At 35.9% G+C, this 27,702-nt stretch overlaps 2 protein-coding genes across 27 annotated transcripts in view; one reads left to right on the forward strand and one right to left on the reverse strand.

Annotated features, from left to right (window-relative positions):
- FGL1 (fibrinogen like 1) overlaps positions 1-11,083 on the reverse strand; it is a 35,604-nt gene extending 24,521 nt beyond the window's left edge. Inside the window, exons 1-2 of one of the 5 annotated variants that reach the window (XM_031691466.2) lie at positions 10,832-11,083; positions 2,471-2,580 (exon numbers count right to left, since the gene is read on the reverse strand). Coding sequence is in view for 1 of the 5 variants with exons in the window: in XM_072950418.1 (XP_072806519.1) it covers positions 10,832-10,874 (43 nt within the window). In the remaining 4 variants the exon portion in view is untranslated. Of the gene's footprint in view, positions 1-2,470; positions 2,581-9,259; positions 9,285-10,707 lie in introns of those variants that run through there. The other 4 variants (XM_072950420.1, XM_015249265.3, XM_072950418.1 and 1 more) reach the window with 4 other exon arrangements.
- A 146-nt stretch (positions 11,084-11,229) lies between these two features.
- Positions 11,230-27,702, forward strand: part of PCM1 (pericentriolar material 1) — an 80,821-nt gene continuing 64,348 nt past the window's right edge. For 6 of the 22 annotated variants that reach the window (XM_031691437.2, XM_072950403.1, XM_072950405.1 and 3 more), the window contains exons 1-8: positions 11,230-11,602; positions 13,182-13,249; positions 13,726-13,822; positions 21,994-22,111; positions 23,725-23,970; positions 24,928-25,197; positions 25,893-26,063; positions 26,248-26,364. In XM_031691437.2, coding sequence (XP_031547297.1) covers positions 22,016-22,111; positions 23,725-23,970; positions 24,928-25,197; positions 25,893-26,063; positions 26,248-26,364 — 900 coding nt within the window. In that variant the 5' untranslated portion in view covers positions 11,230-11,602; positions 13,182-13,249; positions 13,726-13,822; positions 21,994-22,015. Of the gene's footprint in view, positions 11,603-13,178; positions 13,250-13,725; positions 13,823-21,993; positions 22,112-23,724; positions 23,971-24,927; positions 25,198-25,892; positions 26,064-26,247; positions 26,365-27,702 lie in introns of all 22 variants that reach the window. The other 16 variants (XM_072950401.1, XM_072950407.1, XM_072950406.1 and 13 more) reach the window with 8 other exon arrangements.

A 27,702-nucleotide genomic window follows, 5' to 3' on the forward strand; every position in this document is an offset into this window, starting at 1 on the left:
TATTTAAATTTAAAATTTATCATGAAGTTCAAGTAGTTAAAAAATAAAACAAAACAGCACAAATAGCCCTCCACATAGTGGAGGTTTCTTAACGTGTAATCAATTACATGGTGACAAACACAAAATTTTTTAATGTTACAGAAAATAAGAAGGAGGAATAATTGTGTTGCTTGCAAGCAAAATAAAATAGAGATAGAAAATAGAAAATGTTTTCTTAAAACACATAAAAGAGATTGTAGAAGTAGAAATTATTATCCCATGAGGCTAGAACATATGGTCAAATATAATTAAAGGAAGTGAGATCACCCAAACATCATAAACACTTGAAGAAACAAGGTTCAGAATGGGAACATCATTTGCCTAAAGAAATAAAACAGACTTTCAGTAAGTAAATTCACATTAATATGGGAAATGAGTATAAAAATATAATACCATTTTTTTGTGGATGTGATTCAAAATGTTCTGACTGAAAAGAACCAGTGTGGTTAATGGATTACTGATTAAACTTTTCCCTTTCTTTCCAGTAATAAAAATAATCTCATTTTTCTTATATGATAGCAACCAGCTCTTCATTACTTTAATCCACTTCCAACAACTATCAGATAAAATATTCAGGCGTCAAGAATTAAGTCATGCAAGTTTTTGCCTTTCACATTTTGCTTTAACGCTATCTGTTGAAATTATTGTATTTTTGTTTAGTTCATCAAGTTCCCTTTTTTGTGTAGTCAGGTATTTTATTTCAGAAATAAATAAATTAGCTTAAAATTGTGTTCTTATATCTATATCTGAATCTAGCTCTTGCATAAGTGAAAGTGTGTGTTGAATGTGCCCTGGGAGATACTGGGAAATTATATAACATGTATACAGATTGCAATGCATTAAATTTGGTAGCAAATAAAGGACCAATGAAAAGCTTTGGCAGGTCTCTGTCTCTTGGTGTCCTGAAATTCCCAACACATTGCATTCAAATAATCAACTCTGGTCTTTCCCAGAGACAGGAGGCAGCCCCTAGTCTGTCAGGTCCTTAAACTATAAGGCATTTCAAAATGTTATATATATTTTAAGAGTCATTATATTAATTTGATCATCTTTAGAATAATTCCTGAGAATATCTTAAGTCCTCTAAAATTCCCCTCTGCCCTCATTAGTAATTCCAACCATCTTCTACAATATTGAAGAAATATCTATGTATTTGAAAAACACTCTATGCTTTAAAAATCTGACCTCCACCATTCATCATAGTAAACCATTATTATTTTGCAAATCTGGCTTATGGTAAAGTTATATGATACTATTTAGTTCCTCACTATATAATTAGTTGTATTTCTTTTACAATGTTTTTGCTTTGGGCTGCTTCAAAACTTCTAATTATTATAAAATTAAAATAGTTTTCAAGTGGCTATTCTTTGGCGTACTATATTGTTTCACATAAATTGTTCTAAGTCTATAAAATCCAATTTCTTCCCTACTAAAAATGTTTTAAGTTAGTTGATTATAGTAAATTAAATTTAATGGCAAAAATATTGTTTGGAACTGAAAAGTTCTACAGTTCTACAGCTGACATGTAACTTTTGAAAATACAATTACCAGACAAAAGTACATTATTAGCATGTAAAATTTTAAAAAATGATATGTTTTAAGTGAGCTATTATGAAAGGATACAAGATAAAAGAAATATAAAAAGAAGAAAAAGTTATTGAAGGAGGCATTTTTGGGGGGGTAGGTAATAGGGGTTTTATTTATTTACTTATTTTTAATGGAGGCACTGGGGATTGAACCCAGGACCTTGTGCTTGCTAGGCGTGCGCTCTACCACTGAGCTATACCCTCCCCCATGAAGGAAGCATATTTAGTAAGTTAGCATTCATTACACCCTAAACTAAGACAACACTGTAAATCAACTATACTTCAATTAAAAAATAGTAAGCATTCACAAATAGTAATGTGTAAGATACAATAAGGTGCCTCACATTAATGTAAGACAGTTAAAAAATTACCCATAAACACAGACTTAGAAACTCTTTTAAGTTATTTTATTCTAATTTTTCTCCCTTTTCTGGTCCTGGAATATAACTATATCTTTATTATTTATCTCAAGAATTTATACTCAATGAGTTTTAAAAAGCCAAATAAGCTTGATTCCCAAAAGACAGACATAAAGAACATTTCTGAAGTATTTACCTCTGAAGTGGAAATTATAGCATGGTCTATTTTACTTTCCATGTTGTATATTAAAACTGCAAATCTTATTATTTACATCAAATTCTCATCCAGTTCATTCAAAATGTACCAAGAATAGAAAGGAGGTGTAATTCTAAATCTCTTTTCCAAGTGGCAGAAGCAGCCGTCTCTATAATCAACCTGACCTCTCCCAATAGCCAATGGTTGTTCCTTGAGTTATGCTAATATCATACCTGTGAAATAAACTAGCACTGCTACAATTATAACAACAATGCAGAGAGGTTAAATACCTTGCCTAAAGCCAGAAACGAGTCAGAGACACAGCTTAGATGAGGACCAGCCACTCTGCCTCCCAGGATCCTCTAGCAGCATTCAGAATTTGTAATTGCTTCTCCGTTATCTGATTAGAAATAGGGACAATGTTGGATCTGGCTTCAGCCCAGAAGCAAATATATGAGGCAATCAGTTTAACTGGAAGGAAAACTAAAAGAGGAGAGTCAAGGACAAATCCCAATACTCTGATTTTTTTTTCTCCTATATGTCTGAATGTTTACAAAAAATCCATTATCTTTATAAAAACGTATTTTTGATTTTTTAAGTTATTACTATGCTCATCCAGAGAATTTCTGTATTTTTATTAACTTTAGTAATGGTCACTTGAAGATTAAGTAAAACCAGAGTTCAGTCAAAATTTTGCTTTATAGTACTAATGATAATAAAATTTTACCTATAAAGATACAGACTAAAATGTCATTTCAACTACTGTATGGACAGAAGCCAAATTTTTCTTAGTTATAAATAATGTGGCAAGTTAGTAACTGTCAAGATGAAATGGTCAGTTTATTTGATCTTGAAGAAAAGCAAAAGTATTCTCTGGGGTACAAAATTGAGAAATTTATCTGTAAGCATCAATTATCCTCTGAACAAGTTGTTCCTTTTGTTTTAAACCCTAGAGTATTTTCTAATGTGTAAGAGGCGATGTTAGCTCCATTAATCATATTGCATAAGAGTTTCAGACCGGAATCCCAGGTTCATCATTTCTTTTTTCATTCTGATGTAACTCAACCTTTTGTTTGCCATTTGTTCTATTTATTAACTCAGATTCCAGTAAAAGATTGGAGATGTGTTTTCTCTCTGTTCTGTTCTTTGCTGTGTTCTGGACTGAGGTACTGCTGGAGTTTGGCCTTCCTGTTAAGCATTTTCCTATCATTGACTCAGAAATTTTCAGGTTTATTAAGCAAAATGTAATCCTGATGATTTACTGGAAAGAGAACCAGTCAGTTAGGTTGAAGTGGTTTACACACACAGGAGAAGTGGAAATTATACATCCGTAAGAGTAAATTCAAGCTGCTGACATTAAATTTCAAAAGCAAAGGTATGGGGTTATTTGGCCGATTTGATAATTATCTCTGTGGTAAAATACAACATTTTGAAATACAATCCTATTTTTTTCCCTCTTTGTATCCCTTTTGCCTCCTCCCCATTCAATCACTGAATAAGCCCTGCACTCACTTCCTCAGAGCAGGGACAATCAGCGATAACAGTAGCTGTCATGTGCGGCTCACGTATGTACCACACATGGTAAATATATTCATTCGGCTTCAACGGCCCTAAAAGCAGGTAATCTTAGTGTCTCCATTTCACAAATGAGAAAACTGAGGCAGAGAGGTTTAAGACAAGGTCACATGATTAGCAAGAGGTAAAGCTAGGATTCAAAGGCAGTCTGGTTCAGAATCTGTGCTCTTTACCATTAAAGATAGTGAATACTGTCAATCAAGGATTTGACCAGCATCGTTGCCTCAGGAGAAACCAGGAAAAAGCTAATCAGACAATAAGGACAGAATCTAGGGTCGATGTTCTGCTAAGGCATGCCAGCAATTGGATTTGCCAGGAGGAAAATTATTACTGTAGTCCATGGATGTATTGTCAGAACATGGTGGAAGAGCTGTCATCGGGAAAGGTCAAATTTGTCTTTGCACAACAGTACGAAAGCTATGAATGAGAATGAAACTTGAGGTCACTGGCTGACAGAAGTGTGAGAGAACGCCCATATGAGAGGATCTAGTAGGATGCAGTGTCTAAGGAGATGGACCAGAAACAGAAGGGTGGGGGTGCTTGCTGTAAGGCACAGCTTCTTACAGGGGCTTCACTGAACAGAACAGGGAACTCCTTGGGCTTATATCTTAGCTTGACTAGAAGTTGGATTTTACATATTTACCCTGAGTGGCTGTTTTCTGGAGAGCGGACTCACACTTGACAGTTTCTCAAGGAATACATAAAACAGAAAAGTGAACATACTAATTTAGGAAAAAAGAATTGCCTGGTAAGATAATCCTTTTAGGTATTTGCATAGAGGACATCCTTATGGTGGACAGAATCATCTTAGAGCAAATCAGGCAAAAGGAATTTTGATGAACAAAGAACATGAATAAAGAGCATTGGATTTAGCAGCTTTTTTTTCCTTCAAAGTAAAGTAATTAGATATACTTTTCTTCTCTGGCCTGAGAATGTTCCATTGGCTCAACAGGTACAGTTGCACCAAGATCAGATCACTCTGGCTCCCGGACAAGATTAGATGAGCACTGACAAATTCTTTCCTTCTCCCCTGGAAGACCATACTCAAGAGAACTCTCTCAATTAATATACCAGTTATAGCACAATTGTCATCCAAACCCTCTGGAATCTGTATTGTGTCTGCCCATTACCTGATACCTGACCCAGTCCTAGTGGGAAGGTTGAATTCCAGGTCTCCCCGTCTCCAGCTCGCTCCAGCCTGCACCACTGAACATGTCTGTCTCAGCCCCATCATGAACTAGACTCAGACAACTGATCATATATCTTTTAGTGTATTCTACAAGCATACATTTCTGATGGTTATATTTTCCAACCTTGACTCCCAATTCAGGGGGAGAAACCCTTTATGGAACTTATAAAATCCTGTGCTCTGAATACAGTGATGACATTTTAAACTTAAAACGCGCCTCATCAAAATATTCAGAATGGAGCATATTGTAAGTATCAAGGAAAGAGGTCATCAAGAATAGTTTTCATTTCAGGCACCTAACAGAGCCTCCTCAGGTGGAGTTTATAAAACTCCTTCCTAAAATGTTAGTTTAAATGTCATCTCACATGGAGTCCTGAACAAATATAAAACATTCTCATGTGGCTTAAATCTGAGGAATTAATATGGAAAAGCATGTTAAAGTTTAGTAAAACTAAACCAATTTTACTAGTGAATCACCTACCTATTCCTATTGTCTATGTAACTAGTGAGTTTAAATTAATATATGCTCAATTAACGGGCCTGGAATTAATTAATCCATGTCATGTCAATATGAATGGTATAGTCAAACGATTCAGAACACTTTATTGAAGACTGAAAGAACTGCATTGATTCCCAAGCTCCATGATGGCTCATGGCATGCCACTGAGGAATTCACTGCTCCTCTCTGAAACTCAATTTTCTCCTCTATTAAAAAAAAAGTTATTGGATCAAATGGACCCTACGATCCACTCCTACTTTTAAATTCTTCTCTTTGCTTATTTATCTACAAGAAACCTTCTGAGGATGTGGTATGAAAGAGGATTAAAGTTTTATACCAAAATTAGGAAAGTTCATGGATAACTAGGCAACACTGATAGGTATGTACAATGGATGAGTCAACCAGGTTGGAGCTGAGACTTGGATACAGAGTCCTGTGGAATTAGGGATCCCCTTTATAGTCCCTCTGGTGCTCAAAGCAGACAATGACAAAGCTGCTGTAATTATCCGGTTAGAAAATCCATATTCTTATCTAAAAAATCCAGTTGCTTTGCTCTGTTCCTGGCCAGCTCCTGGAGTTCTGGGACCATGGTGGTCTTGAAATGCTCTTGCTGCCAGGTAGTTTTCAAAATGGAGGTGGTAGTTGTGGGAAAAGGCCACTTTCTCCTTCCCTAATGTAATGTAAACTTGGACACAAGCCCCTTCATCAAATCCCAACATAAGCATTTAATAGGCTGTGATGTTTGCAAAACTTCTGAAATTTGGGGAGTAACAGAAGAAAATGACAATGCAGAAAAGAAAAATGTAAACAGGAATATTAGCTATGAGTATTCTCTTCTCCATAGAGGCCCCCCCCAGCGGCCATCTTTCCCCTTTTCCATGGACCAATCCTTGAATTAAGGAACATGGAAGTCATTGGAGATGGTGACAAGCTCAGTTTCAGTGGAGTGGTGGAGTGATAGTCTGGTTAGAGTCAGTTTCAGAGAGAACGGGACGGGAGAAATTGGAGATAGCTGAAGAGGGGTACGATTGCTATAAACGGAAGAGGGGCAAACAAAAGGTATTTTCGTTTTCTGTTTTTTTAAGATGGGTGGGGATGTTTGCAGAAGAAAACCTCCCCTAAACTATATTTAGTATTATCAGGGAAACAGTAATAGAATGCAGTATTTTTTTTTAAAGGGACAATTAGCACAAGGCAGAAAGAGCTCCAAGATATTAAATAAAATAGTTGAAATTAAAAACAAATAAACTTCACTGAGTGGATTAGAATATGCAATCAAAGAAACCTCCCAGAAAGCAGAATAAAAAGACAAGGATATTAAAAATTGGAGAGAAAAGATAAGAAAATTAGAGGTTTAATTTAGGAAGTCAAGCATGCACTCAACAGAACTTTCAAAGAGGAGATAGGATACAACAGAGAGAGAATTATCAGAGAAACAACAGAAAAATAATTCCCAGAACTGAAGGAGATAAAATTGAAAAAGTCTATTTAGTGTCCAGCACAATGAATTTAAAAACAAGACAAAAAGCACCCACTCCTTGGGTATATCACGATAAAATTTTGAGCAACAGTTTAGTGAACAGTTGCAAAAAGCTTCCAGAAGGAGTGAAATCACATAAAAAGTACTGAGGTTCAGAATAGCATCATACTTCTCCACAGAAAGAATGCCTTAAAAATTCTGAGACTGGAAAAATCTGAACTCTACACAGCCAAGCTAGCAATCAAGTGCAAAGGTAGAATAAAGACATTCCAGATGTGCAAGAACTAAGGAAAAACAAATCTACTTTCACGGCGCCTTTCTGAGAAAGAGTTAGACAATGTGATCCAGAAGAAGGGTGAAGATGGATAAAGAGGAAGACAACGAAAAGGAATCAAGGAGAAGAGTGTGTATGTGTGTGTGTGTGTTGGTTTGGGTGGAGGGTGGCTAAACTACATTTCCTGAAGTCCCTTTCCTCTGTTTCCAATCAGAGTCAGCCTCAGTTTAGATGTGTGGGAGATTTGGAGGGCATAGGTGAAGCAGCAGGCTTTGTGGCTCTCACAGGCTGCCACCTATCTGTTGGCTTATCTCGTGGCATATGATCTCTGCCCCTGCTTCCCTGAGATCTTCCATCAGCATGGGACGAAGGGTCCAGCTCCTGAAGGACATCCACATCACCAAAGTCAGAGGTAACGAGAACCGACAGGGGTTTCAGCCCGTCCTCGTGGGCTTCAGCCCCTGCTCCCTGTACAGCCATCTACCCTTCTCACTAAACCTACCAGGTATCCTTGGAGCCCCGGCATCACATGTCAAGAAAAGGGCCTTTCAGAGACTACTTAACCAGCTCCCACAGTAGCAGAAGGTTCTTCCTTAAATATCCTAGAGGCTCTGCCTCTCTGATTGAACTCTGCTACATACAGGATCCCAAACAGGAAAACTAAATGCCAGAGAAGAAATTTTCCAAATGCAGTTTCCCGGAGGCCTCCCTGCCAGAGCCCTCTGTTCTTTTGCTCAGACCTGGACTGTAGGCCCTCTTGCCCCGCTCCATGAAGTATGTAAGAAGCTACCTTGACAAACACTTGACAGATCTCCCAAAACATATTAACTTTAGGTTCCACGAAACCTGAATCCTCCCCTGCCTCCCAGTTAAGAGAAAATGAAATGCGTATTCAGCGCTCTTTTTTTCAGAGGTTTCTTGCCTATCTGGAATTTTTTCCCTCTAGCCAAGTCTACATTAGTTGCTTAACAGGCAAAGTGCAAAAGATGTTTTCTTCTTTGATTTATTTTCCCTGCAAAGAATAAAAAGAGCTCTGGCTAAGGAATGTTTGTTTTTCTTTCAATGTGTATGCCAGGACTTCAGAACTGCATATATTTTATGCTTCTGAACAATAACATCTTTATTATTAAAGAAGAATCTCATAAGGTCATGTCATTAAAAAAACTGCAACCAAATAAATGTTACATTCTAATAGAAAACAGTTTTTTTTTTACACTAAACACATAAAGAAGAAGTTCAGCTATATTGTGCAAAAATATGTGGGGAAAAAAAGAAAACAAGAGCTCATGTTAAGTAAAACCACATTTTAAAATCTGTCTCTAGACATAAGGAAGATGTTTCTGCGCCTTTGCCCATGTTGCTCATTCAGCCTGCAGAAAGGTTTTCTCGAAAAGCGTGTGATAGCCAACTCTGACCTACATGTCAGAAGAGAGCAAAATGCCAACAATTTTCCTATTCTTAGACAATTTCATTCAGCATCTTTTTATTCCACCGCTAAAGCCTATTTCAATTTATTCCCATATTTTTCAGATTGTCCTTTATTACATTATACATATGACAGCCAAGGATTCTTGTGCATTCTAGATTATAATAAGGTCTTTATGGTTACTCACTTATCTTGAGTGTTTCTTTTATTATTGTACTTTACAATTTACATAAATGTCATACTTTTTTAGTATCAAAAGTCATAATTAAAAAAAATCTTAAATTCAATTATAATAGCACTATAGTGGTCACTGACGGTTTTTCTTTTAAGTCCTACCGCCACCTTCCGGTTAAAACTAGGTACTGCAAAACTGTCTTCAAAGACCAAATTAATGAACACCAAAATACATGAATTCTACAGGGCATTTGGGATATAAAGCAGCACAAAAGACAAAGTGTCTGCCCTAGCCATTCTTAAAATCCATCTGTGGATAACGAACATGAAGAATTCATTAAAGAGATAAACAATATAGCACAAAATGTTATATTTTGAGTGCCCTTTGGTCAGTGTCACCCCAAATATCAAATAACATAAACAAATGATATTTAACACAGTATGATAACTGATTTAACTTACCATAAGAATCCAACTCCTTGACTTGATTCATTCTGCTATGACTATGGACCAGGCCTTAATTACTTCATGCCAGTTACCACCTGTTCTTTATCTCGCTCCTCTGCTCTCCCTAGTCTGCTCTAAACATTGCCACCAGATTAAAGCCTTAAAATAACTACTTCATTGTATCATTGCCTCTTCCAAAACCTCAACTGGTTTCATACTATCTATAGTGTATACCATTCTTCTATTACTCAATATACCACTGAGGTATACCCTCCCTGCAAGACCCCATTTTAATGCAAATATTTCTCAGACTCCTCTCACTTCCAAACAGACAAAATAGTACTGACATTTTTTAGGGTCTGTAAGTTCAAAAAACATAATGACCATAATGATTTCAGTAATGCATTCGAATTCATTTGAATTGTTTTAATGATAACAGCTTCTACATATTGAAAAATAATATATGCATAAAACATACATGCATGATGATATGATGATAGTTTATATTTTTGGGGCCTTACCATATATCAGTACTTTTTCCCCATGCATTTACCTAGTAAAATTGAACGGATGCAGAACCAATCTTCCCCGGATAGTTGTGAGAATTAAAAAATTCATAATAGACAAAATGCTTAACCCTGTGCCTGGTACAAAATAAACATTACTTAAAAGAAAAATCCTCCCAAGGTAGGCAATATTAGTTTCTCCCCATCATTTCACAGATGGGACAATTCAGAAAGATTAAGTAACTTGCCCAAGACCTGGTGGAATTAGAATGGGGCCTAGGGCACACTGGACTACAGTAAGAACCTAATCCATTTGTTGCTATGTGCTCTGAGGTTCCACAACATTGTTTTCTTACAAAAAATGTATTTACATCATATCTTATTTCTTCATCACTCACTAAAATATGCTCTTAAATGGCAGGGACTGTGTTTTTATTACCTAAGTAATTAGCAATGTTAGACACACAGAAAGTACTTAAAAATGTATGACAAATACATAGTGTCAAAGATCAAGGCACTGAAACTGAACCTGGATTCAGCTGCAAATTACAGTAGCAGGAAGGACTTTTTGAATTATGTATTGAGGTGCAGTTCTTTTAATTGGTTTTACGAACAGTTTCTATTGGGAATTGAGAACAATTTGTGGATGGAATCCAGATGCCCTTTCTTCATTCCTCCAACCGTTATTCTGCTTTAGACAGTTTGTAGTTGTAGATGCCCACAACTACAAACTGTCTAAAAACAGAATGCCTGTCCACGCAACTAACTTGACCAGTGTTTAAACCTTTCAGGTAGCCACACCGAAGGTCTTAATTGTCACTTCATCTAATTTTAGAGGTTTAAGAGAGAACCTGTCGATATACTAACCTTACCAGAGCTGCTGCTGAGAGAAGAGAGTAAAAAAAGGAATACAGATTTAAAGAAAATTCCTCAACATTAAATTTTGGTGAAAATCACCTGGTTGGTCTGAAGAAAAATTAGAGCATTCACCCAAGATGGCGTTAACTACTAATATTTGTGACTCTCTCACCAGCTGTATGGTGTTTGGCTCATTAACTCGCGTGCATTTTTCTCTCCTTACGTGTAAAACTAGGACCAGACTGTGAAGGTTCTTTTCTTTCCATCCCGTCGTGACAGGGATGTCGGTGGATAGTGAACAGGAAAGCGACCCCTGTCTTTAGTCTTTTCTAGTCTTTCCTCCTCGTTCCGGCAGCGGCCGGAGTAGGTAGCCGCCACGGGAAAACGAAAACGCGCCTCCGCTCTTTCTGCAGAGGCCCAAGGCGCGGTGTCAACCCACTTCCGCACAGGCCGCGCACTCCTCACGGGGCGAGCGGCGCCGGCGCGCACAGCATGCTGGGACTTGTAGCCGTTTCCCCCGTGGAGGACGAACAGGCGCGCATAACCGAGGTCGAGTTGGCATTCTGGGATATGTAGTCTCAGCTGGTTTGTTTGTGTAATCGGCGCCCGGCCCCAGAGGCTGAGGTGACACCACAGACTCCTTGCGAGTCACATGACTCCAGTCTAGAGCGTAGATCGCACTGCGGCTCCCGCCCGGGCGAGTTTCGCCTCCGCGCGGCCGTTGCCGAGGAGACGGCGCATGTCTCGCGGCGCGTCGCCCCCTCTGCAGTCCCCCCGCCCCTCTTCTCCCACCACAATGAGATCCTAAGATGGCGGTGGCTGCGGCGGTTGGCGCCGAGTAGCTGAGGTAGACAAGGCGGCCATTGGGCCTTAGGCAGCCCGGGAACTCGGGGACTCTCCCTGCTGCGGTCTCTAAGGGAGGACCGCTGCCGGTGGCGGGTCGTGGGGGCTGACGCTACTCCGTCCTTGGCAGGAGCGGCTGCTTCGTTTACAGGTAATGCCTGCGCGTCCCCAGCCCCTGGCAACCGAGGGCAGCGCGGCGCCGGGGCGGGAGACCAACGGCCGTGGGACACTTGACCCTGTGGCGCCCAACGTCTGGCCCACGCCTCTGTCTTGGCTCTTGGGTCTTTTTGCTGCCTGCTTCCCGTCCCCAAGGCAGGCAGGCCGCCCCCTCCCGGGACCCACCGACGCTATCTCGGGGTGAGCATCTGGGGACGCGTTCTCAACTGCAGAACTCCCTTCTGGCCTCCCCGCCCCTCTTTTTCTGGCCCCGGGGAGGAGGCCGCCCTGCAACTGGGGAGCTACAGGAATGTCCCTTGCGAGCGGAGGAAACGGAGTGGGGGCCTGCAGTTTGATTGCCAGGGCAGGGGGTTCTGGTTTTTTATAGCAAGGGGCCTTAGTGGTCATAGTCTCCGTCATCGCGCCCTTTTCCTAGGCCACCCCCCAAATTCCATTCTGTGGGGCGCTCGACGCCAGAATTTGGGATGGAGAAGGGCAGGTGAGGAGCGACGCGACTTTGGGGTTGGGCTGTGAGCAGTGGGATTGTGGAGCAGAAGGGCAGGGGGAGGCGGTCTTGACTTTGGGAGTTTGTACTTGCTAAAGGGAATATTAATTTAATAGCTCTCCCCCTCCCCTCCCACTGCTCTCCTTCTCCATGCCTGACTGCAGGGCCAGTTAGGTTGGGCCCAGGGTGGGGAAAACCAAATGCCAAATGGGGTTCGGGAACGTTGCTTGCTTTGCAGAAAAGGGTGTTTGGGGATTAGGTAATAGGCCCGACCAGGGAGGCGGGTCGTCCAAACTTTTAATCCTGCGGCCCACTCATTAAGAGCTCGCTTTGTCTGGGAAAAAAAAATTTTTTTTGACTGATTTGAGGTCTGTGTCCTGTGCTGTACGGGTGACGGGTCTTGTTTTGGCGCTGGAAGAAGTAGACTTTCTGGGCTCCCCTACCACCCCCGCCCAAAACTGCTTTCCAGACTCCTCCTTCTGGTATTCTCTGGTTACTGGAGTGGGTGTTGTAAAGCTTCGAGTGCACCTGCTCCTTTCTTTCCTTATCACCTTCCCAGTGAGAGCTGCTGGAAATTATAATTCTGAGTTCTTGAATTGTAAGTAAACCTCGTGTTTATGTAGTGACAGGGTTTTTTTTTTTTTTTTTAATGAAGTAGCTAGCTTTTAAATAAACTTTTTCTCATCCTCAGATACACAAAGTTCCGGAGTAGTTTTGAGCGACAAGAAGTTAACGATTTGATCACTCTGCAGAGTAAACTTTGGCATGGATCTTTACATGATAATTACATTATAATTTTTTTACATTACAATTTCACTATATTCCAAAGTAGTTATTAAGGTGCCACATTGTTTGGATCTTACAGATTTGGAGGATTTAAACGCTTATGTATATCACATTGTTTTCAAAAAGAATTAAAGTAACTTGAGTTTAAAATACTGATAAACCGCATGTTTCCTTTTCTGTTGTTTTGTAAACATACACTAGGTTATAAATATATTTGTTATCCTATATTTCATAGTGTAAGTATAGAATTTACTAAAGTTTCTTTTTTTTTAATCATAAGCAGACAACAGCTTTGAAGTGTGAAGCAGGAAAGGAACCGTTTCTAAGCTGCAAAAACTAGTTTCTAAACAGGTAATTTGACATCATTATATATGTTATTGTCCTTTGTATTATAGTTGAAGACTTTATGATGGAGACTGCTATCAAAATACCAGGGCATAGTTGAGGGCCCTCTCTCTGTAACAAACAAATGTTCTGGATTTGCTGCTCTTTTTGCCTTGTATTTTGCCATGCCATCTTGGTCTGTCTTCGTACTTTTGTTGGAAAAGAGCCATGTCATTCCTGATTATCAAATGCTGGCATAGTGTATGCAATACTTTTTGAAATGTCTTTGTCTTCACAGAATTTCTTCAGACCATTTAAGTTTGAATTTGTCGTGTAACAATTATTTGGGTGGCTTCTTCTTCCAGATTCATTTAATCTTAAGTCATTTTCTGCTACAATTTTTCTGTTAATTGGATTTTTAAATTTTTAAACACAAATGCCTACCTTTTGACCTTGTTAAAAATACTATCTATTGATTGAAATTTTTTTTTTTTCTCTTTCAGGTGTCTAAAATTATTTAAAACATTAGTTTCTGTACACAGTGAATTGTCAAATGCTGGTTGTGTAAAGATATTCTCTGACCAGCAGAAAAAAGTCAATGTGAGTTCATGGACAGAAAGTTAAGTAATTGTTTGCTAAGGGCAATTTAGAAATTAAATGACTAATGGATGAGGATTAGAAGAAATTTTTGCTAAAAGCATTTTAGTAATAATTACTCTTAAAAAAAACTCAGAAAATTTAATTCTGCTGTTACAGTTTTAAGACAAATCATTTTCAAAATATGTTTGATACATCTTTGTTTTCTAGGAAAGGAGAAAAATCGTCAGCTCCCTTATGAAATAAGCTATCATGAGAAAATATGATTTATGTCTTAATTATAATTTTCAGTATTTTTTTTAATTGAAAGAGTGTAACAGAATAAGATAAGAAAAATGAAACTCAGGGAAAATGTCAAAAATGAATTGGAGTATTAGAGTTCTTAACTGGAATATATGATAGTCATTTAGTAAATTAAAAAGAGTTATAAAATCAGTTATAAAATAATTTTCCTTTTAACACATTAGGGAGGTTGGGTAAAATGTAATAAAAATATGGGCCAATTGAGTTAAACTCACTTTGGAAGACCTTGGTTCTCTCAATATGGGAGTTGGCTGTTTGTAAAGGAGGCATGTATATCTGAGACTGGGAAAGAATGGAAAAGGATTGAAATAATCACACTAGGGAATTTATTAAGATGCCAATAAGGAGTACATAGCAGTACATTCATCTTACAGATTTGATTGCCTACTTAATGCTATAAAGTACTAGAGATATGCAGTAAGCAAAACAGATAGGGTTCCTTACCCATGGAGTAAACTTAACATTTTGAAACTGTGAATGTATAGTATAATGCAGTATACCTTAATAGTTGTCACAGTCAGTGCCATTTTATAACTGTTTGACTTTTACAGTTTGAGAGTAGAAGCAGAAAGAATAGGTAGTGGAGTATATCCAGAATTGAGTCAATAAAATGGGCAAATGGGTGAGAAAATGAAGGATGCTAGCAAGGCATTTTTGGAATGGCTTACTTGGGTTTGTGTTTGGGGTTTAGTAAGGAAGTGAGAGATTAATGGATTCCTAGAAAGAGAAATGGTTGAGGGACTGCAAGTATTCAGCAGGGCCAGCAGTAGATTTAGCAGGAATGATCAAGTGAGAGAAGTAGAATGCAAGGAATTAAGTTCAGAAGGAGGGGTTTTAGAAATTTAGCATCTTAAACAAATTACCTGTTCAGAGGAAAACAGTATTGGAATGGAGAAGATGAACTGGATGTTGGAAGTGAGTCCAGGGTCTTAGAAAAATCCTTATAAATGTTCAAATAATGAAAGCAGAGAATGAGGTGGGAGAGTAAAACCATAAGTCAGTTGTTACCAAGAAAAGTTCAAGATTGTCTTGGGCTGGCAGTAGGAAATGGTACCCAAGATAGGGAGAGTGATATTTTTAATGGCTAATTTGTTTATAAGAGGAAGATTAAGTATTGTTAAGTAAGAATGGCCTGCAAATGGTATGATTTCCCTTTGAATTTGAGAGACTAGAAAGAGTAGCATCTCTTTTCAGAAGGGATTTCTAAGGAAATAGTGCTTTTAGAACAATCTGGGGTTTTACTGAAACCAAAGAAGTAGTGTTAGGGGACAGATGAAGGATGTATAGGGAGTTGTTTGTGATAGTCTGGTAAGAGGGTATCACGGGAAGAGCTGTTAACATTAGTGAGTATGGAATGGCTTGGCAGTGAAGGTTGAGATTGGTCATAGCAGGACATGCAGATTTGTCTAGGGAGGAATATGTAATCAATGAAAAGGAAGTTAGATTTTGAAAATAAATTGTAGGGAGGGAGAGGTTTTAGCAAGCAGAATTTAATTGACCTCAGGGTTCTCACTTGCTTATGTACCAAGCAAGGATATATTAAAATTTCTTGGTGGAGAAATGTTCTATCCTGAATAACTATGATAGACTCAGTGCAATACTTGCTTCGTAGTGAGATGGAATCAAAATTTTGTTGATTCAGTTGGACTATTATATTGCAATCTGTTGTTGCAATTTATTTATCCCTCTGCATCAATACCTTCAGAATTTTTTTTTAATTTGAAGAGTGTAATTAATGAGAGATATCTTATATTCTAGAAAATCACTCAAATTTTTAGAAAGTCTTGAAAGAGCTATAGAAAGATCCTGTATTTTTAGGTACAGAGAAGAAACTGAGAAATTGCTTAAATGAAACTAAACAATACATAATGCCAAATACTTAGGCCTTTTCTTCTCAGTTTCCATTACAAGTGCTTAGCACAGTTGTGCACTCTATTAAGACTTTTCAAAACAGTGTACTGGATATTTCCTTTATATAATTAGTAAAAGAAATATTCCAAATAATTTAACCTTTTAAAAACTTGTGCAGATAACATAAAATAACAACTTTGGTTATTTTGTGACTCTTAAGTAAATCTTTAGGAAAAAACCTGTACTTTCTACATTATTTTATTTGGACAACTATGTCTAAAACCTTCATTTACAGCTGTCAGTTGAGAAGTAAGGTATTTCCAGGAATGGTTATGAATGATATAATACCATTTGAGGAATAATATTGGAATTCTAAAGATTCTAGGAAGAATGGTCTTTCCTTCTTTAAATTAATTTATTTTTTACTTTGTATTCTTATTTTAAAGAGTCAGTCATAGGTATTTTCATGAAAATTAATACTGTGATAGTTTCCTTAGGTATATATCATATTACTTTATAGTAAGGATCCTACAAGAGGATTTTCTTCAGAAAGATCAGTCACTGAAAATACCTTATAAATTGCTGTGGTATTTTTGTATTTCATATCTTTGTGAGATAAGGGAGCCAAATAAGGCTGTCAAAAATGGAAAAATAAAATATATAAATAATAGTTTCAACTTAGTTTAGTAGGTCATAGGATGGTTAGAAGTGCTTGTTTAAAGTAGAAGAATTTTACTTTTATCCCCATTCAGCTTCACATACTATATCATCCGTCACTTGCACTAATTGTTTTCCGATGGCTTTAACTTTTCCATCTCATTGTCTTCCATTAAGCCTGCTTGGCAAAATTCCAACCTTGGATGGATTCAATGGAGTGTTCATACCGAAGCTGATGAGCACTGGTGGGGAAAACAATGCACAGTGCAGATTAGTCGTGTGTTAGTGATTGTCAGTGAATGTTCTCTGCTCTCACCTGAATTCTTAGTGCTGCCCACAGTCATTCTCTTTCACTTTTCCCCAGCCTCTGAGACACTGTCATTTTATCCTTGCACATTTAGTGACAGTCCTTTCTACTTCACTTACAAACTTCCTCAACTTCCTCCTACCACCACGTCTGATAACCAGCCTGTATCCAAGTCCATCCTTTCTTCTGTTTCCATGAAAGAAGTATTCCTCTGCATGTGTAAAAACCATTTTTCTTACTCATTGGATCCTAGCCACTCCCACTTTTTCAGAGATCACACACTATTTATCTTTCTTCCATCTTCAGTATCTCCCTTTGTGAGCTCTATCCCGACAAATTTTAAATATGCTCAAGATACCTCCCTTTTAATGAAACTCTCTTCTTGACCATTTCTGCCTGCTTCCTTTCACAGACTGATTCTTCGGGGAAAAAAATCACCTAATGACTTCCTTTATTTTTTTCCCCTTCCTATCAATAAATGCATTTCAGTTATGGAATTAACTCTTACCAAGGTTGTCAGTAAACTCCTTGCTGCTAAATCCAGGTGGACACTTCTCAGTATTTTTTTTTCATTTTTTAATAAAAAATTTTGTTGTTGTTGTTGGGGGGGTGTGATTAGGTTTATTTATTTATTTAAAAAAATGTTTAATAGATTGCACCCAGGACCTTGTGCATGCTAGGCACTAACTCTACTACTGAGCTATACCCTCCTCCCTTGGTACTTTTCTTATATGACAAAGTAACTTCTGGCATTCTTATCAGACCCGCCTTCTTTATGTAGTTCTCCCACTTTTTAGCACATTCTCTTGGTTTCCCTCCTGTCTTTCTGTACCTTCTCAGTATTCCTTTCCTCTCTCAAATATTAGTGTCCTTCAAGGTTCAGTCTTTCTCTCTTACTCTTCATCTTCTCACTGAGCTTACTGTTCACTTCAAGTGCTTTTATGAGTGAATGAGTCGCAAATCACTTTCCAGCCTAGATTTCACTTCTGAGAGATCGATACTTGCCCATTGGACAAATTTAATTGGGTGTTCAGCAGGCATCTCAAACTCAACATTTCTAAAACTGAACTCATTATCTTTTCTCAACAATGGAAACTTGTTTCTTTTCAAATTTGAATGTATCATCATATACCCTGTTGTTCCCTAGAAACCTAGGACTTACTTTTCAGCTTCTTCCTCACTGCCTTATCCCCCACATCATGGTGGCCACCAAGCCCTGTTGATTCTGCCATAGAAATCATGTTGCACTGGTTTGCGTACATATCTGGTATTTTGATTATTGAAACTTGTATACAAATAATCTAATAATAAACTGTATAAATAATAATTTATATTAGTGTATTTATAGAATAAAATTTAGAAGGTAGAGTGAGAGCTGCAGAGGTTGGCATAAAAAAGAAAGAAATGACTTGCCTTTATTTTCTACCTTTTATAGGGTCATTTATCTCCCTTAGATCAGCTGAATGTTAATTGATTGAGACTTGATCCACATGCAGTTATTTCCTTAGCTTCACACTGATAATTTTACTTCTGTAGATGTGTGCATGTTAAACCATTTGGTATCATTATTACTAAGTTATTAAATATTCTTTCTCATCAATCACAATAAAAAAGTAGACAAAATTGTTTACTTTATAAACTAATGGACTTTATTTAGTAAGTGGTCTTTTAAAAAAGATTTTTTAAAAATTTGATGTATTTTTCCCAAACTAATTTTAACATACCCTTTTAAGTTGTTTTAGGAACTTATTTTAATAGTGTTCAAAGTCACTGGCCTATAAATAGACCTTGAGAAAAGGTCTTCATTTTAGGGAAATTTGTCATAATAAAAATTACAATATAAAACATTTCTCTGAATATACTCTCACTGTATTTATCTTAAACTAAATTTACTTTATTACTCTACTGATAGAAAATGTAACATGCTCTATTTTATGAAAAAAATTGGTATATAAGAATTTTTACTTAAAATACCTTAATTTTCCATTGTAATTTACGTTTTAAGATAATTTGCTTTTAGTGATGTTAAATGTGGTTATCACCTCTATTGCTTATGTATTTTTTGAGCTCCTGTTCTTTAATATTACAAATTATATTAGCACATCTAGAAAAAGGTAGTTGTAAAATGTTTCATTTAAATAAGTCACTGGACATACCTCTCCATGGGTATCAATTATTTTGTAAAGTTCTCAAATATATTTCTAGTATAAGAAATAATGTAAAATATTGCTTAAAATATGTAAGACAGAGAAAAGAGCAAAACTCATCACACTCTTACCCCTGTCACCAACAGTTGCTTTCATGCAAGCATTTTTGTATATAGCAGAGATAGTAACTGTATACTTCATACATCTTTCAGATTTTTTTCCCAATTTGTCACATACTGTTCTCAGCTTACTTAGGATTTGCTTTTATGTGACTAAAATTGAATGTTTTCCTTTCTATTTCTGCATTCCAAATTAGTAAGATCTCTTTTTAAAGTTCATTCTTTTTTCTTGTTTGTGTGTTATTTGATTTTTTAGTCCTATTTATCTGTTTTAATCTACTTACTATCTTGGTGTTATGGTATAAGGAAGCCGTTTACAGCTGAGAGAGAATTAAGGTCTAGTACTCTAAGGCATCTATTGCTTACTGTGAATTAATTCCTCTTCTGTGTGTCTGGAATGGTACTGGGTATGTACCATCCTTGGGAGAAATGAGAAAATGGTCACTCAAATTATTTTTCTGTGTTTGAGATGAAGAATCCTAGTTTAGAAAGGCTGTTAAAACTCTAAAGAAATCTTTTTCAAAATTGTTAGCAAATTGTCCCATCAACTGAATAATTCTACATCATAGAATTGTTGTGAGGATTATATGATGTAATGCACGTAAGATACTTAGCATGGTGCTTGGCCATAGAGTGAACAAGATAGATGTTAACTGTAATTAATTTTTGTCATTAAATTTTTCTAATTGGGTATATTTTAGGATTTTCTTTTTGGGCTGGTGCTAATTTAACCATATAGGTACCCAATGTGGTTGAATATCTTGGGACTAGTTTTCTACCCTCCTGACCTCTATTGCTACTCTTATTTTATTTTTCAGATAGTTTTTTTCTCTGACTTGTTTTTTCTTTAAGATGGTTTTTAGAATCATTCTGTCAGATTCCAAGAAGAATCCCAGTAGGATTTTTCTTGGTATTTCATTGTCTGTACATTTAGAAAAAATGATGTTTATAATATTTAGTCTTCTCATCAGGGAAGATTGTTTTTCTACTTACTAAAATTTTTTCTTACATTGTTTAATAAAGTTTAATAGTGCTTCTTCACATAAAGCAAAATTACATTATTCCTAGATTTTTTTGTCACTTTTATAAGTGATGTCCTTTCCACCCAGTGTATTTTCTAACTGGTTATTAGTGATACTTTGAAGTTCTCTAGGTTTTTGAATTCATATTCTTTAAGAATACCACCTTTTCTCTTTTCAATATTTCTATTTCTGTTTCATATTTTTTGTAGAAACAATTTCATAACTGCTAAATATATGTGGTGGCTTGTTTTGCTCTTTTAATGGAGATGTCTTATTTTAAGATTTTTGGCTATTGGTTTAAAATACACTTTTTAACTCTAGAAAATTATTAAAGTAATATACACTTACTGAGTATAATTTTCAAAAATTATTAATTACTATGTTCTGTATCTGAAAATTATATAATATTGTACATCAGCTATACCTCAGTAATAAAAATTTTTTAAAGTAATACTGAAAAAAATAGTATAAAAATACACAAAACTGTAAGGAAGTGCCAGTGTATTTGTACTTTTTACGATTTATATCACTTGTTATTTTGAGATGATAAAACTTAACCTATTATATACTCTGTTTAATGTAATATATTATTCTGCTATATATCCTAGTGTTAAAATATCCATGAGATAAATCCTACTTGTAATGGGTGATGATAGTCCTTCTAATATTATACTCTAGTGAATGGGAGAAGTTAGGATCTTACAGTCAGAGGAACTTGGATTTGTATTCTGTTTTGACATTTTTAGCTGAATGACTTTGGCAGAATTATCTAATTAACTCCTTTGAATATTACTGTTTGTAAAATGAGAAACCTATTATAATCTTGACTGCTAATGGCTTTCCCTGCCCCCTGAATTATAGATGAAGTTATCTCAGCGTCTCCTCTTTCACTTAGTCCCCTTCTAACCTGCACAGTTCCAAACCTGGTGGAAATCCGAAGTCCTCCAGAAGGTCATAGAAAAATCTTACTTTCTCCTGATTATATAAGAAAAATCTTATATCTCCTGATTATACCTACTTCTGAACCTTTGCTTACACCATTGCTTCTTCCATTTCTCAGCTCTTTGACCCAGGTGTGAAATTTAGTTCTTTCCTTGATTTTCAAAAAATCCCCACTTTTTTTTAGTAAACTGTATCAAGATTTAGGGAAAACTGTGAAGTAGCAGCAGTATAATTTAAAATAGGGTGGTAGGCATCACTTCTTAAAATGTTTTCAGTCACTGTATTCATGACTTTTACTGGCCGTTCACCAACCTGTCCTGTTTGTTGCTGCTTTCTTTTCATCTTGCTTACCATTAGCTTCCTTCCCATTAAAACCAAACTTTTCCATGTTGCATGCAGAGCAGTTCTACCCTCTCTGAATCTTTGACATAAAACAAATGCCTAGTTCTTTGGGGGTTTTAGTTTCTTTTTGAAGAGCAGTTTTGGTTCTGGCTGTTAATAAAACTTTTCCCTTTTTCCCTTCATTATTACTGTATGTTTTAGGACTGTGTTGAATAAGTTGAATTGAATAACCTTTAAGCATGCAGATCAGCACACATAGTTTTTCCTTCCCCATCACTCCATCTACTTACTTAATACATGTTAATCTTACTATGCCAGTGGCAGCTAAATCATTTTGTCTGATTTGTGGTTGACAGTGCCTCTTTTTATTTCATAAACTCAAACTTTTCTGAGATTCCTTTATATTACTAAGCTTCATGGAATGATTTAAATATTAAGAGTTTGTTTCTATGTGTTAGAAGGTTAATTTTTACTTGTTTTGCAGAAAATTAATTGTAAAAGCCAATATGGCCACAGGAGGAGGTCCTTTTGAAGAAGGCATGAATGACCAGGATTTACCAAGCTGGAGCAATGAGAGTGTTGATGACCGACTCAACAATATGGTAGGATATCTTATTGTTGATTGTGTGTTGTTAACTACTAATGTTAAAATGCAACTTTCCCCTGATTTAGCCAAGTGGAACTCATTGAAACCCTTTGTAAAGTTAAGGTTTTTTGCTGGCCAAGAAATTCAGTGGCCCCGGGCTATTTATTATATTAGTTGGAGAAATTTTTGTTTGCAGGTCAACTTGAGTTACCTTATCAACTTGAGTTACCTTAAGCCAGAAAGATTTCTAATAATAAGGATATGGAAATGTTTTATTGAAAACAAGTTAAAGGAATGTAGCTGGGTTTTACGGAGAGATTAAAAAAAGAAACCAGAAAGTTGTCAAGAATTACTTTTTCACTTTGCTTCTGAGTGCCTCTGCTTCACACAACTTTCTTTTCACAGACCAGTGTTCTCTCTTCTCTGTTCCACATGGCGTACTGTGACAGGTCACCCCTTAATTCTAATGTCTTCAGTTATAGCTGCAATCATGTACTGACTAGTTAGCTCATAGTTCCAATTTGAAATTTTAAAGTATGATTATCACAGTTTGGATGAGATACATATCTCTTTTCCAGTCAGCTATGGCCAGGATTGGGTGGGAAAGTAGAATATGGGGCTTTGGCAGGAACACCCACACAAGGACTGGGGTGGAGGGACAGTTTGTAGAGAAGGGAGTTTTGTTATAAATAAGGAAAATAACCCAAAAGGTTTTACTATAGTAAAACTAAAAGATTGTCCCAGTATGGATAAGGTGGTAATTTATCGACCTTTTTGTTGAATGTATTAGGTTATGTGGGTATAACTAAGTAAACAAAATTATTTCTTTTTAAAACATTAAAAAGGGGAGGGTATAGCTCAAGTGGTAGAGTGCATGCTTAGCATTCATGAAGTCCTGGGTTTAATACCCAGGACCTCCTCTAAGAATAAATAAATCTAATTACCTCTCCCACCAGGGGGGAAAAAAAAACCTAAAAGAAAAAAGAAATAAAATTAAGCATTTTTTTGTTATTTCATATCAGATCTTATGTAGTACATGGTTACTGATAGATAATAATAGTTACATTTATTGCTTACTACATGTGCTAAATGTTCTATATATGTTATTTTTTCTCATGTTTTAAAGATGGCACTATTTTAGAGATTAGGAAACTGAGATTTTGGGGAAGTTAAATAAATTGCCTGGGGTCACACAGTGGAGCATTTCTTTAGATAACAGTAATTGTTTTAGATCCTAGCTTGGTTACAGATCAGTCTATTTACACATACTGACTTTACAGGAGGCCAGCAAAGGTATCTGTAATTAATTTCACTGTTCGATTTATAAACAGTAAGGGACCATTTTTTAAAATGCTTTTGAAAATATTCAAACTGATGCTAGGATTAGAATTTACGTACTTGTGTTTGTTATTGATGTATGATAGGAAAGTAATGTATTTGGAAATTTATGCTAGATGTAGTGGAGGGAAAATGGGTTAGAACAGGTAAATAATTGTCTCTGAGACTATGTATGCATCAGTGTGAAAAATGTTTTGTCATTTTTAAGACTGACAAAAATTTTTAAGCCTACCAAATTATTTTCCTGATTTGGTAGGGGCCAGGTTAACTGTTCCCTTTACTTTTTTAAAGGATTGGGGTGGCCAGCAGAAGAAGGCAAATAGATCATCAGAAAAGAATAAAAAGAAGTTTGGTGTAGAAAGTGATAAAAGAGTAACTAATGATATTTCTCCGGAATCATCACCGGGAATGGGAAGGCGAAGAACAAAGACTCCACATACGTTTCCACACAGCAGATACGTGACTCAGATGTCTGTCCCCGAGCAGGCGGAATTAGAGAAACTGAAACAGCGGATAAACTTCAGTGATTTAGATCAGGTTTGTAAATTATTTTAAAAATTGAGTTATGACTATGAGAAATGTTTATAATAGATTAATTTGTCTTAATCAAAATTGAGCTATTTCCTTTTTCTTAGTTTCTGTGCACTTGGAAGGAATTTTAATCATGGTAATGGTGCTGTGTTCTTTGGAGGGCAGCAAAGTCTTTATTTCTAAATTTGCTGAGGATATGTCTTTAGGGACTTTATTATTACATTATATGACTAATTTAAATGATTTCATTTTGAAACTTAATTTTGCATGCTAGTAATTGAGTAAAATTGCTGTTAAGCAAAAGGGAAGGTCCAGTTTAGAATAAAACTATTGTTTGTATTTATAATCGCTTAAAGTTAGAACTGAAAGCAAGTAGAAATGATAATGACCTGATAATAAATATTTTACTGTCACATCTGTACTTGGTAGAGATAAGGTTTCCAAATATGCATAAAGGTAGATTCAAGTCTGATATGATGATGGTGATGATCGTGTATCATTTAGTTACCTATATACTAGTTATTGAACACTTAACTGTATGTCAGACACTGAGCTGAGTACTTTATCAGACAGTGCTTCATACTGATACATCTTTATGTTGATGGTCATATTAACATTGATGCATTGGATCCAAAGCCTGTGTTAGATTCTGTAATCAAGTATGACTAGCAGTATGAGTTATAATATGGCTCATAATCCTGCCACTTCATTTATACTAATCTTACTCCTATTCATCAGTTGAATTGTCTCTGACAAAATGAGGAATAGGACATGTTAATCAAATTTTGATATTTTACTAAAAGGATTTTGAATGTTTGAAGCTCTTTGAGTCTTAGAACAAAGCTGTTTATATATACCTCCTGAATTGATATCTGATGGTGAAACTGGCTTAAGAACATCGGAGTTTTTTTCATTTTGAAAGTTTTTTTCATTTGTGGGATTTTTTTTCTTTTTCATATATAGAGAAGTATTGGAAGTGATTCTCAAGGTAGAGCGACAGCTGCTAACAACAAACGTCAGCTTAGTGAAAACCGAAAGCCCTTCAACTTTTTGCCTATGCAGATTAATACTAACAAAGGCAAAGATGCTGCTCTCAGTCCTCAAAAGAGAGAAATGGTAGGATCAGCACAGTGTAAAGAGTTGTTTGCTTCTGCTTTGAGTAATGACCTTTTGCAAAACTGTCAAGTCTCTGAAGAAGATGGGAGAGGAGAACCTACAATGGAGAGCAGCCAGGTAATAAAATTTCTTTCTTTTGCTCTTTGTTTTCATAAACCTCAGAGTAGAAACATTAAGTTTAAAAAAAAAATTATACTGGGTTATGCACCTAGAAATTTTAGTTAAGTAGAATTAAAGTACTTCTCTGACCTTCCTTATTAATCAGTTTTATTCAAAATATAAATTTCTTCTTACCCTAAATGATTGTAGAAATGGCATATTCAGGCAAATTAAGATTTCTTTTTATCTGCCAAATGCTATATTGGTAATTTTTAGTACAAAGGAATTGGGAGCAATGTGATTTATAGATAGTTATGGGAATTTTTTTAAATGGTGAAACAATTCTTTTAAAAAGAACTTTCAAAAGTATAATTCTTTTAATTTATAAAGAAATATATACACATCAGAAAAATTTATATAAACAGTTCGGTATGCAGTTTTATAAAGTTTTTCAAGTAATGTAAATTAAAAATAACTTTGAAATTTCTAAATTAATTGTAGTTGGAATTATTATTGTCTGTTATATTTTGATTAAATTCTAAATTTGAATCAGATATTTGCATGTATGAATTCACACAATAAGCCTAGAAGTATTTTTGGTTATATTTGAAATTTAAAAATGTGTAAAATTGTTGCTATTCAATAAATTATACTCAGTTTTATGTAGTATTTATTTTCATGCTTTTTCCCCCTCCCAAATATTTCCCCTGCAGATTGTAAGCAGGCTTGTTCAGATTCGTGACTATATTACTAAAGCTAGTTCCATGCGGGAGGATCTTGTAGAGAAAAATGAGAGATCTGCTAATGTTGAGCGCCTTACACATCTAATAGATCACCTTAAGGAACAGGAAAAGTCATATATGAAATTTCTCCAAAAAATCCTTGTAAGTTTCAGATTTTTTAAATAATGTGTTGAGTTATTTTTGTAGTACATCAGTGTACATATACTGATGACATTCTGATGCCACCCCAGAGGAGTTAATATATTTTCAAAGATCGTGCCATCCATTATAACATTTTATTGCCCTTTTTAATAGTTGTATGATTTATACCACTAAAATATTTCAGGCTAGAGAAAATGAGGAGGAGGATGTTCGGACTGTAGATTCAGCTGTGGGATCTGGTTCTGTAGCTGAGAGCACATCGCTAAACATAGATGTGCAGTCTGAGGCTTCAGATACCACGGTAAGCAGCTTTTTGGTAATTAAAGTGCTGGAAATGAAGATTTAAACTTTTCCCCCGTTTTTCAAGATGATATTTTATAGGCATTCTTTAATGAAAAGTTTATTTCAGGGAAGAAACCCTCAAATTGTTAATGCTGTATATATTCTTTTTAAACATGAGTTTTAAAGTTTTATTTATTAACATTAAAAATTGTTTTATGGCTGAGTACATCTAATAATTTTTGATCTTCAGCTTGCAGAAACCTGGTTTTTCTAGTATATTTCCTTAAGCACGGCTTTACTTATTTTAAGAAGCAATGGGACAGTTAAATTCATCGTGGATATAAGAGCTACAAGTGCAGAGTGTCATTGTTTAGCATGTCTTCTATTGGAAAGGTGTCCAAGTTCCTTTGCCATTGAGGACTCATTTTAAGGCTGTTAGGATTTTCATTTCTCAAGCTAGCCTAGAACTAAAGCAAAACCAGAAGACTGATAAATGGAGACGAAAATGGGACAGGGTAGCATTTACACTGATTTATTATTCCAGTGAGAAAAATCCTGTAACTTCTGACTGCAAAATGAAATGCATCAAAATACTGTATTTTGGAAAAGTAATCAGGAATTTACAGAACTCTGAGGAAAGATTTGTAAAATAAACTTAGTTATTAGAAGTTAATATGAAACTAGTATGCTTTAAAGCACTTTAAACAGGTGCATCTATAACCACGGATTAGTACACTTGAAAACCTGTTACCAGTAATGCCTTTCTCGTGAAAGGATAACCATGTATATCTTTTGTTCCAAAATACCATTCAGCATGAGGAATTTGAGGGTTTGTTTCCTTTTGGTATTGACCTGCATAGTTTTCTTATATGCCTCCTTTCTCTTCCCTGCCCTTCCTGATTTGAAGAGGAAATTTGAATTTTTTTTCTCTCTCCATTATTTTTACCAGGAGATACTCAGAGGGCTTGATCCAAATGGTTGTTGAAGAATGGATTCTGCTGTGGGGAAATTGTTTTTCTATTTACAGTGGTGCTGGAAATAATTTCTTTCTCACATTTCATTCCAGCAGAAAGGGAAGGGTTGGGGCATGTGGGTAAAGGAATTCTGTTGGGGAGGGATGGGAAATGGTATAGTTGATAACTATAATTTTTATCTTAGCATATATAGTGTTCACCATGATGAGAATTTCTTTTATAACATAAAATCATGACATGAAAGTTAATAACATAGAATAAATGTTAAAATATGCTTCAGGAGTTGTTGTATAGATTGGAAATTGCTGAGGATATAATACTCAATTATAATAAGCCAATAGTCTAGTCTTCAGAAATTTAAAAGTCTTAAGTTTTATTATCAC

This window comes from Vicugna pacos, chromosome 26, assembly GCF_048564905.1.
Source record: "Vicugna pacos chromosome 26, VicPac4, whole genome shotgun sequence".
Lineage (NCBI taxonomy): Eukaryota > Metazoa > Chordata > Mammalia > Artiodactyla > Camelidae > Vicugna > Vicugna pacos.